The sequence below is a fragment of the Brachypodium distachyon genome, chromosome 3 (assembly GCF_000005505.3).
Source record: "Brachypodium distachyon strain Bd21 chromosome 3, Brachypodium_distachyon_v3.0, whole genome shotgun sequence".
Classification (NCBI taxonomy): Eukaryota; Viridiplantae; Streptophyta; class Magnoliopsida; order Poales; family Poaceae; genus Brachypodium; species Brachypodium distachyon.
In genome coordinates, this window is record NC_016133.3 from 39493004 (window position 1) to 39511215 (window position 18212).

General features: G+C 45.4%; 2 protein-coding genes across 2 annotated transcripts; both read left to right on the forward strand.

The window, feature by feature from the left end:
* The first annotated feature begins 1593 nt into the window (after window positions 1–1593).
* Window positions 1594–10625, forward strand: LOC100844095 (1-phosphatidylinositol-3-phosphate 5-kinase FAB1A). The gene is made up of 11 exons (XM_003574525.4): window positions 1594–2729; window positions 3420–4121; window positions 4405–4558; window positions 4671–5015; window positions 5081–5992; window positions 6067–6395; window positions 6463–6586; window positions 6657–6827; window positions 6951–8411; window positions 9154–9417; window positions 9921–10625. Exons 1-11 carry the CDS (start codon window positions 2062–2064, stop codon window positions 10242–10244), a joined length of 5454 nt encoding a protein of 1817 aa, XP_003574573.1. The 5' UTR covers window positions 1594–2061; the 3' UTR covers window positions 10245–10625.
* Window positions 10626–11828: 1203 nt separating this feature from the next.
* LOC100821318 (transcription factor MYB44) lies at window positions 11829–12395 on the forward strand. Its single transcript, XM_010238413.1, has 2 exons — window positions 11829–11879; window positions 12003–12395. The coding sequence occupies exons 1-2, from the start codon at window positions 11829–11831 to the stop codon at window positions 12393–12395; spliced, it is 444 nt and encodes a 147-aa protein (XP_010236715.1).
* The last annotated feature ends 5817 nt before the right edge of the window (window positions 12396–18212 follow it).

Genomic DNA, 18212 nt, shown 5'->3' on the forward strand with positions numbered 1-18212 from the left:
TAGGAACAGACAACCATTATCTCAAATCTTTATAAAAATTAAAAGTAATGTGGATATAGATATAGATTAATGGGCCGACTCTATTTTATCATGAAAAACAGTTTCGTAATACAACAAAACCAAAATTATCATATGAAAACTAAGTACCCATTATCTTGAGGAAAACCAAAACCATATCCTCTATAAATGCATTGATACTGGTGTAACCACTTTTGCACTTGTAGAAAATGCATGACTTGCTACAATATTTTGTTCAAAAATTATTGAAAAGTAGAAACATGTTATATTTTTAGTAATAACGATTATTGTACAACAAGTCTACATTAGGATGTCACAAACACAATACCTCTTCCATTCTCTCTTATTTGCATCTATCAATTTTGACCGGCCAACTCTCATAGTATTAGTGCAAATTAATGGTGGAAGCATTACTTCAGAAACCATGCGAAGTTATTTGTGCCAAGTAAATAAAAATAAAAGTATGTCTATATTAAGAGAATGTAAGTTATTTACAAAAATGGGAGGATTAAAGGGAAAAATATAATTACCAAAAGTGATAACACGATAAAATTATCCGTAGGTGAATCGACGTATAGATCCAAAAATCAACAAATGCAAGAAGTAAGAACTACCAAAGAAAGCAACCGAAGCATCCGTTTAATAAACCTAACAGACCTATGGCACAAGAAGAGCAAATTACAAAACATAAATGAAAAATAGACAACAAAGTGAATTGGATCTTTCGCCCTTCCAGATATCTTACGCAATATGGTGTGTGAGGAAAAACAAGCATGAAGTGGCAAGATACAAAAATACAATATTTCCAGTCATAAACATGCAAAGGAAGTGATATACTCACCAAAAGGGAGAAATCAATAATGAAGTGATAAGATATAAAGTAACCGAAACAAAGCACCAAAACGTTGACGACAAAGTTAATTGAACCTTTCACCCTTGAGCATATCTTATATAATATATTGCGTGAAGAAAACGAGCATGGAGTGGCAAAATACAAAATTCCAATGAGAAAAAGCAGAGCAATTGATATATCCACCGAAAGGGGGAAATCGACAATAAAGCGGAGATGAGCTAACCGAAACAAAGCACCAAAACGTCCCTTCTATACAATTGAAAGACCACAATGGTAGCAGCACACACAAACAAGAAAATTCTAGAGATATGGGAACCATCTCTCGATGAGGTGGTTGAGCCGTTGGGCGCTTGTCTCCACTCCCACCTCTCGGAACGTTTTTCGCTCTTGCGTATGGGAAAAAGGTGTGAGTATAAAACGCCAGATGAAAACCTCCAAACTTTACGTTTATACACACGTAATATTTAATCTACATGAAATACACAATAAACGCTATGAACTACAAGCCACAGAAAAATTTATAAGAAAACCCATCCAAGAACCAAGTTTCCTTTTTTGACTAAAAAAAGTTCTTTTCAACTCAGGAAAAGGTCTCTTTCACACATCCTTGCCTGTGGCGGCAAGAAAAAACAAATAACCAAAAATTGAAGGAAAAACAAGTAAAATAAACAAACAGCGAATAAAAAGGCAAGAAATCCCATATCCACGGCATCAAAAGATTTGAAAAATACCGGACGCGTAAGTTAATCCATCTCGCCTCCCCTTCCCTTCCTTTCTATCGCTGCCCCGTGAATCGGCACCCTCCAAGCAAGTCCAGGCCTCCCGTGCTCCACTGGCGCTCTTCTGGAACCCTCATCACCTCCTAATCCCAGCCAAAATTCGCTCTTCGTCTTAAGCCAAATCACTTCGCGTCCCGCAATTCCTGCTTGCGCCCCCCTGTTCGATCCAGCGCCACCAAATCCGTATCGACCTTGTAGCTGTCCTGCCCAATTCGGCGGACGAGCTGTGCGAGTTGCTGCCGATTGAAGTGATCTGATCTGGTGGCGTGCCGCGGACGGGGCTTGTGACTGGTCCTGGTTTCGGAAGCGGCGAGGGCCATGCGAGTTGGGGTGCCGCTGGGTTGAGCATGAGGAGTGGTGGGGCTGCTGCTGCTGCAGGTGGTGGTGGTGGCGGCGTGCGTGGCCAGGGTGATGGGATCACCGGAGGGGCGAATCGTTGATTTGTTTGGAGCAGTTAAGTTGTGGATGCCGCGGCGGGGAGAGCGCTCGCCGTCGCCTGCGCCGAAGGCTGCGGCTGCGGCTGCGGCTGATGATGTGCCGCAGCCGCATGACCTGTCCAGGGACTTCTGGATGCCGGATCACAGTTGCCGGGTGTGCTACGACTGCGATACGCAGTTCACCATACTGAATCGGCGTCACCACTGCCGCCACTGCGGCCGCGTGTTCTGCGCCCGCTGCACGGCCAACTCTGTGCCGCGCCCGCCCGGGGACGACCCGCGGGAGGACGGCGAGCGGATCAGGGTCTGCAACTACTGCTTTAAGCGCTGGCTGGAGGAGGAAACAGCCGGGTGGAGCGAAGTGGCGCAGCCACCGAGCCCGTCGCCGTCGGCCGCGAGCGTCGGGAGCGACAAGTCGTGCTCGACGGGACGTAGCAGCGTGGTGACGAACGGCCATATGTCGTCGTATGCCAATGTCAGCTGCGGTGACTTTGCATCTCTGCCCGCCGACGACGAGGGAGACTGTGACCAGCCCGGAGTTTCTCCAGAGAAGAAGCATGATGTGATGGAGCCGGCTGGGAGCGTGGACCATGTGGCTGATGTGGATAATGCGTCCAATCCATTCACCTTTTGCTTGAATAGGTATGCCTTTTCAGCCTTCTGGCCTTTTCCGTCAACAAATTAAACTACACTAACTTTATGCAATGTCTACAACAAAGAAAGATTGTTTGAATTGGTTGGCAATCTGTAACCTGAGACCATACTTCTTAAATTCTGATACATGTCTTATCCGAAATCTAATACATGTGTTCTTAGATTTGGGTGACAGGATTGAACTAGAGTCATTACATATTTTCCCCGCAAAAAAAGAGAGTCATTACTTATTTGGTCATAGTATTTTCTGGGTGCAATTCCGAGTACCAGAACCTTGTTTTTTTGGTAAAACATGCCTAAATGGAGTTGATATCTTGTTTTAATCAATGTTTGCTCAAATTTTAAGTACAACTGTTTTTTAGTGATACATGTACAGTTTGCTTCCTTTATAGCACGCCACCACAATAGTCTCAGAATGCCCCTTCTGCACTTCTGGTGTTTTATCTAATGAAATCATGCTAGTGTGACTGGAATCATAAGCTGTTTATTTGGAGAACATAGAAAATCATAAGCTGTTGGCTAGAATCATGTTAGCCAACAAAGGGTGACTAGAATCAAGCTCCATTATCTGGAAAGTTTGTGCCGAGGAATCATCAACTCAAAAAATAAAGGAAGAGGAAGACTGCTTCAAATTCAAGTTGCATTTTTGTGACTAATTCAATATTTATTTTGTTCCAGGAGTGATGATGAAGATGAAGATTACACAATTTTTCGCTCTGATTCGAAAGTCCACCCACAAAAATCTGATGAATACTATGGACCTATGTGTTTTGATGACCATCAAGTTGTCTGTGGTGATGCTGCAAAAGAATCTGTATCCCCAAGGAAAGATACATCGACCTTAGTTGATTCTGTTGGAGTTGATAAGACTGGAGATCATATCATCGATAATAATGAGGAGGGCAATGCTCGATCTTCTTCCTTGTATGGCATGGAAGTGCTAGAAAGTGAACTTGTGGATTTTGAAAACAATAGCTCACTTTGGCTACCTCCTGAAGCTGAGGATGAAGAGGATGACCATGATGGTGCTCTATGTGATGATGATGAGGGGGAGGATGCCACAGGAGAGTGGGGGTATATGCGCTCAAACAGCTTTGGCAGTGGACATTGTCGAAGTAGAGATAAATCTGCTGAGGAACACAAGAAAGCCATGAAAGACATTGTTGATGGGTATTTCCGGGCATTGGTTTCTCAACTTCTTCAGGCTGAAAAGGTACCATTGGTTGATGAAACTGGCAAAGAGAGTTGGCTAGATATTGTTACATCTTTGTCTTGGGAAGCTGCATCTCTTCTGAAACCAGATACTAGCAAAGGAGGACGGATGGACCCTGGTGGCTATGTCAAGGTTAAATGCTTGGCTTGTGGGCGTCCAAGTGACAGGTGAATAACTTCACTCTTCTATGCGTTGAATTCACAGTCTAATGATTTCTCATTTTATATCTACATGCATTTTACTATTAATTTGCCATATGCTTTATGCAATGCTCATATGGATATGACACTGCTTTATAATGTAATGCCATACAGAGCTACTGCTCGCAACCTTGACTTTTCAAGTTATAGCACTTCAAATATCGTAGATTCTTCCCTCTGTATGCATTTCCTTGGTGCTCCAGGGAAGAACTTATTTGTCTTTGTCTCTTATCGTAAACTTCATTTCCAGCTTGGTTGTAAGAGGAGTTGTTTGTAAGAAGAATGTTGCTCATCGGCGTATGTCATCAAAGAAGGAAAAGCCACGAATCCTAATTCTTGGTGGTGCACTTGAATATCAGCGTGTATCGAACTTGCTTTCAAGTTTCGATACTTTACTGCAGCAGGTATTACACATGAATCCCTTTTCATACATTTGTTATAAACCAAAGTACATTGACAGGGTGGTACATATTGAGTTACTGATGGTGATTATTTTCATGCCTTTTTGTGCTCCAGGAAACAGATTATCTGAAAATGGCAGTTGCAAAGATCAAAGCGCACCAACCAAGTGTTGTATTGGTAGAGAAATCTGTATCTCGTTATGCTCAGGATTTATTTCTTGAGAAAAATATTTCACTTGTTCTGAATATCAAAAGACCACTTCTGGAAAGGATATCTCGTTGCACTGGTTCTCATATTGTTCCCTCAATTGATTATTTGTCATCCCAAAAACTTGGGAATTGTGACTTATTCCATGTGGAGAAGTATATTGAAGAGCATGGGACTGCTGGAGAAGGTGGGAAGAAAATGCTGAAGACCCTTATGTTTTTTGAAGGCTGCCCAAAGCCCTTGGGTTTTACAGTAAGTGCTCAGTTTTTGACTCAGTTATAACACTTGGTCATGCCTAACCATCTCTAATTCTGCAGATATTGCTAAAAGGAGCTAATGGTGATGAGCTGAAAAAAGTGAAGCATGTTGTGCAATATGGAGTCTTTGCAGCCTATCACTTGGCTCTTGAAACATCATTTCTTGTTGATGAAGGTGCAACCCTCCCAGAACTCCCTCTCAAGTCACCAATTATTGTTGCTTTGCCGGATAAACCTTCCAGTGCTGATAGATCCATTTCGACAATACCTATTTTACAAATGCCTACTGCTTCATCACCCAACAATGATCTGCAAGCACTTAATACGCAAAAGGATAATTTTCCATTTAATGGTTTTAGAATAATGGACCAAACGGCAGCAGCATGCTCTCCTGATAACAAAAGCTGTGAAAGGTCCAGAGTTAGTTCTATCCAAACGTCATCTGTTCAAATCAATAAAAATGAAAACAACTGTTTGCTCGGTATGGTCCCTCAATCATATATTGATCCCTTGCTTCAGCAGTCAAGAATTTCATTTTGTCACTGCCCCACTTGCACTAGAGATGTTGGCAGTGAATTGAAGTTTGAAGAACTTCAGCCTGAAAGCACTAGACATGCACTGGTTAAAGGTTTCGGTGTATCGCCTGCTCCTCCTGCAAATTTGGTATCTGCTGAGCATGATTTTTCATTTGCCCATAACTCTGAGAATGGTGTCAAGATATCAGATAAGTCATCTGCCCCCCTCGAATTACAAACTTCTCATGATGATGACAGTTCAAAGGATTGTTCGATTGTAAAAAAGGATGAAGTTCCAGCATCTCCTGTTGACAATCAGAGTATATTAGTTTCTATGTCCTCTCGCTGTGTTTGGAAAGAAGCTGTCTGTGAGCGGCCACACCTTCTTCGCATAAAATATTATAGCAACTCCGACAAACCTCTAGGCAGGTTTCTGCGTGACCAGCTATTTGATCAGGTTAGATAGAGGTCCTTGATAATGTATATTTGTTTCAAAGTTTATATTTTATTTAACTTATACATTTCTTGTAGACCAATCGTTGTATCTCTTGTGAACTGGCACCGGATGCCCATGTTTATTGCTATGTTCATCCCCAAGGCAGCTTAACAATATCAGTGAGGAAACTTATTGTAAAGTTACCTGGTGAACATGATGGTAGAATCTGGATGTGGCATAGATGCTTACGCTGTCCTCGCAATGATGGGCTCCCTCCAGCAACTAAAAGAGTAGTGATGTCTGATGCTGCCTGGGGCTTATCTTTTGGTAAATTTTTGGAACTTAGTTTTTCAAACCATGCAGCAGCAAGTAGGGTAGCCAGCTGTGGTCATTCTCTTCACAGGGACTGCCTTCGTTTTTATGGGTATATTCTCATCCCATTCTACTTTATCAATTTGGTAAAGACCAGGCCTAAAATGTTTGTGTTTCAGCTTTGGTGAAATGGTTGCTTGCTTCCGATATGCATCTATCATGGTTCACTCAGTATATTTGCCACCATCAAAACTTGATTTCACTTCCCAGCATCAAGAATGGGTAGAGCAAGAAGCAAATGAGGTAGTATGTCTAGCATTATGAACTTACTTATGAGATGATTTCTTTCTGATGCTAATAGTCAACGTCTCAGGTGGTTGACTCAGCTGAACTCCTGTTCACTGAAGTGCTGAACGCGCTCCACCAAATTTCAGAAAAAAGGCCAATTACAGGCTCTTTGGATGGCAACATGAAGATACTTGAGTTAAGAAGAAACATAGTGGAGCTGGAAGATATCCTACAAGAAGAGAAGGCTGATTTCACGGTAAATTTTGTTTTACTGTTTTTATCTAGTGATTTGTAAATAAACCATTGTCCCACTTAAGCTCTGTTATAAAAGAAAAGATCCACTTATATGTATTCTGATTATTGGAGCATTCAATTTCAGGAGTCACTAAAAAATTTACTGAAAAAGGAAATCCGAAAGGGGCAGTTATTCATTGATATTCTTGAGGTTAACAAACTAAGGAGGCGGCTACTATTTCTGTGTTACTTGTGGGATCAACGGCTAAGCTTCATAGCTACCTCAGGTGGCAAATACTGCGATGCTCTAGGAGGTCTACAAGTTGGAAGTAGGAATTCTGAAAGCAGCGATAGGCCAGCTGATATCAATGCAAAGTTAGAAAAGAATCCAAAGGTCACTGAACTTCTCTTGAATGCTAAGAACGGATCCTTGAGACAGAGCCTGAGCACACCTCATGCTGACAGAGAGGAGCTCAACCAGCATGATCAATCTAATGAAACTAGCTTGAGAAATATTGCAGAGTTGAATTGTACTGAAGATACAGTATTTAAGATCAACCATGCAAACAGCGCAAATGTCAAGGATCATTTAGATCATCAAGAATCTGGCATTGGTGTTCGTAGGATTTCTTCTGAAGGTCAGTTTCCAGTAACTGCTGATATTTCAGACACATTGGATGCAAAATGGAGAGGTGAGAATGGACCTGCTCCTGATGCAAGCATGGTGAAGCCTCTAGCTCTGCCTGGAGGTACAGCCCCCGATGTTAAAAATCATGTTAAGGCAGTACGCTGTCATACTTCTGCTTTATCTGTTAAGACTGGCGATACAGTAGAAGACTTACTAAGCTGCCTTAAATTGCCATACATGACACTTTATAATTCGTTGAACACAAACTCTGGTACAGCACCGACATTTGGGACCCTGGCTGACTACAGTCCTGAATACATTTCATTGTTTCGTGAGTTATCACAGCAAGGAGGAGCAAGACTTTTTGTGCCAACTGGAGCTAATGATGTTGTTATCCCGGTATTTGATGATGAACCGACTAGTATTATTGCTTACGCACTTGTTTCACCCATGTACTACTTGCAAATGTCAGTTGAGAACAGCAAAACTAAAGACAGTGCAGATTCTTCACTTTCATTGCCTGTATACGATTCAGGAAATTTTAATCCGTTTCTTTTATTTGAGGATTTTGGGTCCCCTGATGATTTAGCTTCATCAATATCTGCTAGTAGAGGGTCCTTGGCTCCTGATCTAGTGCACTCTAGAGTATCTTTTGAAGATGGTGGGCCACTTGGGAAAGTTAAATACACTGTGACATGCTATTATGCAAAAAGCTTTGAAGCACTCCGTAGGTCGTGTTGTCCATCGGAGCTTGATTTTGTAAGATCTGTCAGTCGATGCAAGAAATGGGGGGCACAAGGTGGCAAAAGCAACGTGTTCTTTGCAAAATCTCTGGATGATAGATTTATAATAAAGCAGGTCACAAAGACAGAGCTTGAATCATTCCTTCAGTTTGGCCCAGAGTATTTTAAATATTTGTCAGAGTCCATAAGCACTGGAAGCCCTACATGCCTAGCAAAGATTCTGGGGATCTATCAGGTATGTTCGTGTGACCTTCTGTTTTCTGTTTGTATTTTGACCACTCATGTTGTTGCACATTAATTCTGGGGAAGAAACTTCATTCACCCATGGATTAGAGAGAAACTTAATCATCATCCGAACAAGTTTAGGCTTCTTGTAAGAGAAATAGCAGTACTTGTTAAGTCGAATCTTGTAATGAAAACATTGGTGTTTGTATCGCTTGGAATGAAGTCTGATAGTGGAGTACTGCAGTTAGGCAGGTAGAAATAGTAGTTCTTTTATCCATGGAGGTTATGTGAGATGTAGTCCCTCCAGAAAAAATGATAACCTTTTCTATCTCTATACATCAGTATGATCATTTGAACTTTCAGATAAATATATGAAAGTTTGTGGGATCTGGTAAATTTGCTGGTGAATCCGAGCAGATTTCTTAGCCAGTTTTAGATACGTAAATATATTCTTTGCCATGCTATTACTCCCTCCGTCCCAAAATAAATGATGTGGATTTGTATAGATTGTTATACAAATTCATGTCACTTATTTCCGGACGGAGGGAGTATTATATACATGTTTCCACTGCTAAAAGGCTCAGTGAAATGAGACAATGACAAAAAATTATAGACATATTTTCTTATCTTTTCTTTTGACGAGAGACATATTTTCTATGCTCCAGCCTCCAGGGTGGGGGGATAGAACAGCCTTGCTAGGTAGATTTTACTTCCACACTTGGTAGTACTGAAAACAATGTGCTTTTGCTTAGGTTACAAGCAAGCATCTAAAAGGTGGCAAGGAATCCAAAATGGATCTTCTCGTGATGGAAAATCTTTTATTTGGACGGAATATTACGAGGCTTTATGATCTCAAGGGATCTTCAAGGTCAAGGTATAATGCAGACTCCAGCAACAACAAGGTCCTTCTTGACCAGAACTTAATTGAGGCAATGCCAAAGTCCCCAATTTTTGTTGGGAACAAGGCGAAGCGGCTTCTGGAAAGAGCTGTTTGGAATGATACTTCTTTTCTAGCAGTAAGTTCAGATGCTGACAACGAGAATTATTTATTTCTTGCATGGATTACTTGGTCTCATAAAGACCAAAAGAAATTGTGGGACATTCCAGGGTTACTTTAACTTTATTACTGTTTATTTAGTAGTAGGATAACCTTCACATTGATTTATGCAAGTTACTGGAAAACCTGTCTTCTGTACCTTCTTTTCTTTTACTAAATTGTATATCATGAGAAAGACTAGGTTTGTTGTTGTGAGATGACATAAATAGTTTATGACCTGATGAGAAGATTGGATGAAACATGCTAACTGAACCTAATGCTTATAAGTCGTTATGTTATTCCCAACTTGAATGCTTAGCTGAAGCTAATGTTTTGTAAGTTTGTAGCTGGGATACAGTGGGCCGTAGACAATGTCTATATGTAGATACCGCGTGGACATGATATGTGAAACACCATAGGGAAATATACTAAACTACATATATATACACAATAACTGGTCCTGATGTAATTGTTTTGTTTCAGGGTATTGATGTAATGGATTATTCCTTACTTGTGGGTGTTGACCAGGAGAAACATGAACTGGTCCTGGGAATAATTGATTTTATGAGGCAGTATACATGGGACAAGCACCTTGAAACATGGGTCAAATCTTCTGGCATTCTCGGTGGGCCTAAGAATGCGGCTCCAACAGTAGTTTCACCAATGCAGTACAAGAAGCGGTTTAGGAAAGCCATGTCTGCTTATTTCATTGTGATTCCTGATCAATGGATGCCTGCAGTAATCAACCCGGACAGATCATCCTCAGATATTTGCCAAGATGATTCTCAAAATACTTCACAAGAGTAATATGATATCCTGTGCAATACTGACGGACAGAGGGTGCCGGATTTGGTCCTACTCCAATCATGAGAAGTACTGACCGACTGATCTGGCGACCCAGGTGGCCTTGAAGTGATCTTCAGTATGAACCGTGTATTCTCCTGTGCTTATTTGCACAGGATCTGATTGCACTCGCTGATTCCCATCTCAAGAATCATAGCATGTGTATATTCCTGCTACTGTAATTATGCATTAGTCTTTTTTTCTCGCCTTTGTCTATATATAGTACATATATCAGTACAAGTGTTGTCCGGTCGTCGCTTCAAGGGTAGTTTTTATGAACCGGGGCTCTGCGAAATAAAAGCTGAGTTCATGCTATTGCGGTGAAATAAAAGTTGAGTTCATGCAGATTTAGAGTTCATGCTGAATGAAGCAAGTCAATTCACGCCCCTCAACTCTTGGCGAAAACCCTTGCTGAACCCTGTACAGGGCAAAAGACGTACCTGAGGCCTCAACTTTTGAACCTGTTCATCGTAGCCCCCTGATCTGTTTCAGTTCACAGATGGTTTCACCGCCTGGCGTGTTTTTGCTGCAGCGCCATTCTGGATGTAAGCAAACTTTTCCGATTAAATTACAGAAAACAACACTTAAAAATCAATTTGGAACGAGCAACGGGAACATAGGGGAATGTGATGGGAGCTCAAAGACCAATTTGTCCTTATATTTTTGGATTTCAAGGGTCATGATTTTTCTTTGTACTTTTGGACAAAAGAAGCACGGAGTAATATGTTATGAGAAAATACGCATGGAAGCAGGAAATATTTATTACCTCCATCCGGGTTTATAAGGCCCGGACGGAATTTTATGACAAATTTTGAGCAAAACTTACATTACTAATACGAGGTTACCGTGACACAAAAGAGATACCGTTGGATTTGTATTGAACTCTTTATTTCTAATGGTATAACTTTTATATACATATATTACATGTTATTTGTATAATTGTTGGTCAAAGTTTGGCACAAAATCCAATAAAGACCTTATAAACCAGGACGGAAGGAGTAGTTGTCAAACCAATAAAATAGGCAAAAATGGATGGGCATACGAAATTAGAATCCATGGCAATGCCAAACATAGCCTGACAATCATATGAATTGAAATAATCTTTTTGTTACACAGTATATGCAATCATCACTATAAATTTTGGATAACGCATCACCGTGGATGTCAAATTGTTGGAAAATCAGTGTATCACAAAGTATCTGGCTACCAGCTTCCTTACTTACAACATTCCATAGAATCCTAATTAAGTACTTCCCAAAAATCCCCATAATAAATTTCCCAGGCAGGCCGGAAGGCAAGAAGAAGCAGGAAGCAAAAGCAAGAAGCTTCCGCTCCGTACAGCCGCCGCCGCATGAGGGGTTCTGACGGTGTTCGCTCCGGGCTGCATTGCAACTCTGAACCCTGATCCAATTCCGTCTAGCTCTTCGTCTTCACGCCGTCCTCTCCCCCCACAACGCATCCGTGTTTACGTACGCCATCGACCGCAGGCACGCGCGACGGCGCGAGGAAAAGGGAAAAACCCCAAGAAAGGCGATCGAGGCGGCGGCGATGTCGGCGGACGGGGGCAAGAAGGCGGCGTGGACGGAGGAGGAGGACGAGGCGCTGCGGCGCGGGGTGCGGGACGGCGGCGGGGCTCGGACCTGGGACGCCATCGCTCGCGGTGTGCCCGGGCGGGACCCCAAGTCGTGCAGGCTGCGGTGGTGCCAGCACCTGGCGCCGCAGCTGCTGGACGCCGGCCGGCCCTTCACGGCCCAGGAGGACGCCGAGATCATCCGGAGGCAGCGCGAGTTCGGCAACAAGTGGGCCACCATCGCGCTGCACCTCGGCGGCCGCTCCGACAACGCCATCAAGAACCGCTGGAACTCTGCGCTGCGCAAGCAGCTGCCGATGGTCGCCGGCGCTGACGACGGTCATCATCACGACGACGATGCGGAAGAGGTCGCCGCCGAGGACGACGTCCCGGTGTGTCTCGAGCTGTTCCCATTGACGGCCGGGAGCTTGAAGGAGGAAGCGGCGGCGGCGGCCGGGGAGGGCGATGTGGTCACCGACCTGACGCTGGGGTTGCCGGGGGGCGAGGCGGAAGAAGCCGTCGTGGACCTGGCGCTGAGGCTCTGACGGTCTGACCTGTGCATGCGCGCTCATGTAAAGCCGGCGAAATCGTACGTGCAGCCGCGGGTACCTTCGCCATTGTGGCGTGGGCGTGGACGTACGTACTCCTCGAGGTCCATCGTCTCTCAGCGCGAGTGGCGCCACATACAGTGATTATTTTGTATCATCGGCAGAGGATTATCATATTCTGTTCTTCGGAGCTTTTTTACACCTTGTTTGGCAGCAGTCGTTTCATTTCGTTAGGTAGACATGATTTTTATTATAAAATTTTATTTGGTTGAATTTGAATTCTGTATTAAAAACTATGTTTGTCTGCCGCATTAGTTCGTAGGATGAGAGACAATTTCAAAGAATGATGGTTTTTAGAGAGAAATTGAAGTTAGTTACAGTGTAGTTTCCTGGTCAACTTGATGAAAGGTTTTGAAATTCTCTCTCATTCTACAAACCGATGCGGTAGACAAACATACTCTTATAAAAAATATTAAGCATATTGTGGACACGATGAAAGGGCTTGGAAGGGAGCTAGAAGCAAAAATGCCAAAGACGAAATCTCATGGAAATGGACAACTAATGGAGAATACACGGCGGCTTTGGCTTATCATGCATAGTTCGCGGGATCTTTTCCAGGTTTTAAGATTTTCTGCCTTTATTCTAAGTGCAAAATTGCACTTGACCCTACAAAACATGGACTACTCACACAAAACTGATCACCAACAGCAAATTCAGAGTTAGTGCAATTTTTTACTAAGTTAGTACAAAATCTGAGACCTTATTATGAATCAGAGGAAGTAGAAAGCAAACAGTTAGCTCAAATGATCTAAACTTTCATCTGAGTATCGATATTCGATGGAATAATCAAGTAAAAATTTACTCTTGCATTATGATGTATTATCACGGAAATTCCACCTACTAATATAATTTGGCATACACATAACTACCGGTGCAAACAATAGATCTATCAATTCCATGTGTGAATTTAAATTTTTCTTACAAATATGATGTATATCACGTGTGATCAATCATCTCACGTAAAGACCAGCGTTTGGTAGATGATTTGAACTTAAATTACAAACACTAAGCTAATATTACCCACAATGTCGGGGGGATGACCCCGGGTAGTGTCATGACGACACGCTCTAGCCGAGATGACGAAGGCAAAGCCGGCATGATCAAATATGCCGGCATCGTAAAGCCAAGTTAACACTAAGCCGGCATACCGGGTATATGCCAGCATGACTATCTTGTCTTATGAGTTTGCAGGATAAGGACGAGCCCCTTGATCTCGGCCCGTGCCGAGATCCTTCAATGGTCTTATCCTGACCACACGGCGCAAAGAAAAGCAGCGTCATCATTATCACGGAAAAAGCAGTCGCCGCTTACGTAGCGGTGCCAGGCGACTGCACAAAAGAAGCACCGAAAGAGAATCTCTGACGGGAGCCGGCAGAGGTCAACAGTACTTGTTGCAGGGTGCCAGGGAAAGTAAAGTTGTCTTGTCCCCTGCGGTGTCACCCGAAGGGAACCAAGCTGCGTGCCCGGCGGGGTCCAAGGAAGGTGACGTTTGTACTCGGCCCACATGTCAGTGTGACATGGCGGCCTATAAATAGAGCACTACCCCTCTGTGGAGAGGAAAGGGAGCACTTAGTCATCTAGGGTTTCTCCTCCTTCTTCTTCTTCTTCCTCTTCTTCTTCTTCCTCTTCCTCAAGAATACAGCTCAAGAAACGCCATTGTAAGAGCTTATCTATCTCGGCTAATACAAAAAAGCAGGAGTACGAGTCTTACCCCGGCAAGAGGGCTCCGAACCTGGGTAAATCGAGGTGTGCTTGTGTGTTTGTGTGTGTTTCCCTTCACGTCCTCCCTCCTCCGGTTCCTCCTTCGTCCATCGGCCGCAAGTTAAGGCATCCTATGGCATCTGCCGTGCCACCACCACGACAGTTGGCGCCCACCGTGGGGCCAGCAGCGGCGCTGGCTGGAGTCTTCATCCGGACGGTAAGCTTTCTCGCCACCGGAGAGCGCGTGGTCTCTAGTTTGGTTCAGAGATTCGGCTCTCTGGGCTTCATCGACAACAACACGGGCAACTTCAACGACGCACCGCTTCCTTGCACGGGCCACTTCATCAACTTCAGCATGCACGAGGTTTATGTTGCCACTGACAGCCCCTGTAGGTACCCAGAGTAGGTGGTGGTGGCCGAAGACCACCCCGCCGTCTGCACGGTTCGCGGTCGGTATGTCGACTGCCCCGCTGACCGTGTGGAGGTCATGGTGATGGCTCATGGTGCCGATGCTGGAAGGGACGCTGCGGGAAGTGGCGCGGTCCCAACCAAATCCGACAGAACGGCGAAACTCCCCTTGGAGAAGCCGGAAAACATCGCTGCTCAAGCCGGCACGTCGGCCCTGCCGCCGAAGCCGACCCAGCTCCAGGCCTCCATCGAACGGCTGACCGCGCTGGTGGTGTCGAACGCTAACCCGGCCCAGTTGCAGGCGGAGATGGAGTTGGAGCGACAAAAACTGCTGAAGGAAGCTGTCGACATCGCTCACGCTCGGCAATAACTTGATATTTCGCTCCGTGAGTATAGCAAAGCCCATGGTCTTAGTTCTACTACGTTTACTAACCCTAGCCGAGTTGGGGAGGTGCGTAACCGTGGCAAGAACTTGAATGCCGAGATGACTAGAGATGGCAGGGGTGTGCCAGCAGTGTTGGCAAGTTTCGCCTCGGTGCTAAAGCCGAAATACAATACCCCTATCAAGAATCTCAGAGCTGCTGAGGCTACGGCCGAAGAGCTGCCGAATCTTACAGGAGAGGCACTCTGACAGCAGCAGCTGTGCGTGAAAGAGCTGCTCCGCATAGCTAATGAGCAGAATGAGGCATACATGAGAATGCACGGCAAGCCTGGTGCATCTCAGGTTATTCACTCGGCAGCAGATACCGGTGGCCGAGTTGACAGACAAGCGTCTTCACCTGGTGGCAAGCGAGATAAAAGTGTCAACTCTGGCCGAGATAAGCAACTAGAGCATTATGACCTGGCCTTGGCAGAGAAACAGATGGTCAGGAGGGTTGATGACAGCCAGAGTGGTCTGCATCCCGGCGTCAATCGCCGAGACCAGCAAGAACGTTACTCGTTTGATCATGGACACCGACCTCGGGGTCCGGCACCCAATACTGCTGCAGGTCAGCAGGGTGTCGGGCGCAACCCCCCGTATCGAGGTGAAGATTGCCGGTATGACCGTTACGATGATGGATACTCGGCTATGGGTGACGAGGGTTATATCAGGCGACAGCGTGATAATCTCGGCCCGCTCGGAGCCCGAGTTTGGAACAGGCAGGTATCGCCCCTAGATGCTGGACATCGGCTTGACAAAATTCATCTGTCTGAGCTTCTAGAGGAACAGGGCCCGCCGGGACCGCGTTGTTTTGCGCATCGAATCATGAGGGAGAGACCAGCCCCGGGTTTCCAGCTGCCCAGGGGTACAAGAACATATGACGGAAATACTAAGCCGGAAGATTGGCTAGAAGACTATGTCACTGTAGTAAGCGTGGCAGGCGGCAACGCAGATGGGCGGTACGTTATGTACCCTAGATGCTGGTAGGGCCGGCAAGAATTTGGCTGAACAATTTGCCGGAAGGCAGAATCAATTGCTGGATAGACTTTGAAGAAGCTTTTGTCAGCAATTTCACTAGCACTTACAAGAGCCAAATCTCCCTCAGCAGTTGTCCATGTGCAAGCAGAGAGACAACGAGACTGACCGGGATTACCTGACAAGATGGAACAATCTCCGCAATTCCTGTGAAGGGATAGTGGAATCGCAAGCCATAGCGTGGTTTGCCCAAGGATGTCGGCATGGCAGCATGTTGTGGCAAAAGCTGCAAAGAGAGATGCCAGCTACCCTATCTGAGATGATCCGGATCGCCGACATGTATGCGCTTGGCGATCCGACTCAGCCATCGCTGATGCCGGCAGAACCGCAAAGGGAGCAGCCGACATACAATCCTGCCGGGGCATTCCGGAGGAACGATCATCAAGATCACCGCAACAAGAGAAAGGATGACAGCTTCGGATTACTGATGTGGGCCAGCCCATGTCGCCGCTATTCAGGATCAACCTGATGCCGGCTCGAGCCAGCGTCAGAAAACAGGGAATCAGCAGTGGGTCAAGAAGGGAGAACAAAAGAAGCCCTGGCAAGATAAGCCGAAGTATACGTTCGAAGTAATGCTGGATCAGCCTTGTCGTTTCCACACGACTAACCCCAACAAGCCGGCGAATTACACAACGCGGCAATGCAGCGGGCCGAGAAGGGCGAGGCAAGTCGGTTACCCCCTCCTCCCCCGCTCACAGGTGCTAACGCACAGATCCAGGGACCACCTCAGGCAAACAATGCCGTCAACTAGGTGGAAGACCAAGATATCCTGGGATATGCCGGAAGAAATGAGTACAAGGAGCATCACCAAAGCTACATGATCTTCATCACTGAGCCGACTGACAAGCAAAGTCAGAGTAGGCGAGAGATGGAGGTCAATGCTGTAATGCCGGCTGTTTCGAAGTTCATGTACTGGTCGGAGCAAGAGATCAACTAGACCCGGGCAGACCATCCCAAGGTTATGCCCAACCCCGGTGGATATGCTCTGGTGGTTGACCCGACACCTTATTCGGCACCAGGGAGAACTGTCGGGCCGAGAACCTAGTGTTCGAGGTGGTGGACCTCAGCAGTCCGTACCACACGCTGCTTGGCAGACTGGCACTCGCCAAGTTCATGGCGAGTACTCACATTGGTTATCTGAAGATGAAGATGCCGGGACCAAATGGTACCATAACCATCACTGGCAACTACAAATGCTCAATAGAGTGCGCAGCAGCCGGATCTGTTTTGGCCGAGCCACTGGTCATCGCTGGCGAGAGGAAGAAGTTACAAGAAGCTGTTGCGATGGCTCAGGCGGCACAAATTGGCCTGCCGGCTATGACCAATCCCCATGGAAGTGTGGCTTTTCAGGCAGCCAAGGAGACAAAGAAGGTACAGGTTGACAGTGAGTTCTCGGACCGCACCGTCATCATTGGTGCCAGCCTGGGTGAAAAATAGGAAGGCGAGCTCACCAGCTTCCTCCGTGAGAATTGGGACATCTTCGCATGGTCAAATCAAGACCTGCCGGGTGTGCCGAGGGAGTTGGCTGAGCACTCTTTACATGTCAGACCAGACGCAAGACCGGTGAAGCAGCCCCTTCGATGCTTCGTCGACGACAGAAGGAAAGTCATATCGGAAGAAATATCCCGGCTTCTAGATGCCGGCTTTATCATGGAAGTGTTGCATCCTGACTGGCTGGCAAACCTGGTCATGGTTGAGAAGAAGAAAGACGACCCAACTGCTGCCAAGGTGTGGCGCATGTGTATCGACTACACCAGCCTGAACAAGGCGTGTCCCAAAGATCCTTTTCCGTTACCTCCAATTGATCAAGTGATCGATTCTACAGCCGGGTGTGAGTTGCTGTCTTTTGTAGACGCGTACTCTGGTTTTCACCACATACCGCTAAACCCTAATGATCAAATAAAGACATCATTTATCACCCCGTTCGGGGTTTATTGTTATCGCACTATGCCGTTTGGTTTGAGAAATGCGGGGGCTACTTATCAAAGATGCATGCAGAAATGGTTGCACGACCAACTCGGCAATGTCGTCATAAAAATCAAGGAAAGCGCCACGCTTCTGGATGATATCAGGGAAACATTCGCAAATTTGAGGAGATTCCGGATGAAGCTGAACCCAGCCAAATGCACATTCGGTGTGCCGGTAGGGAAATTGCTTGGATTCCTGGTATCAAGCCGAGGTATCGAAAC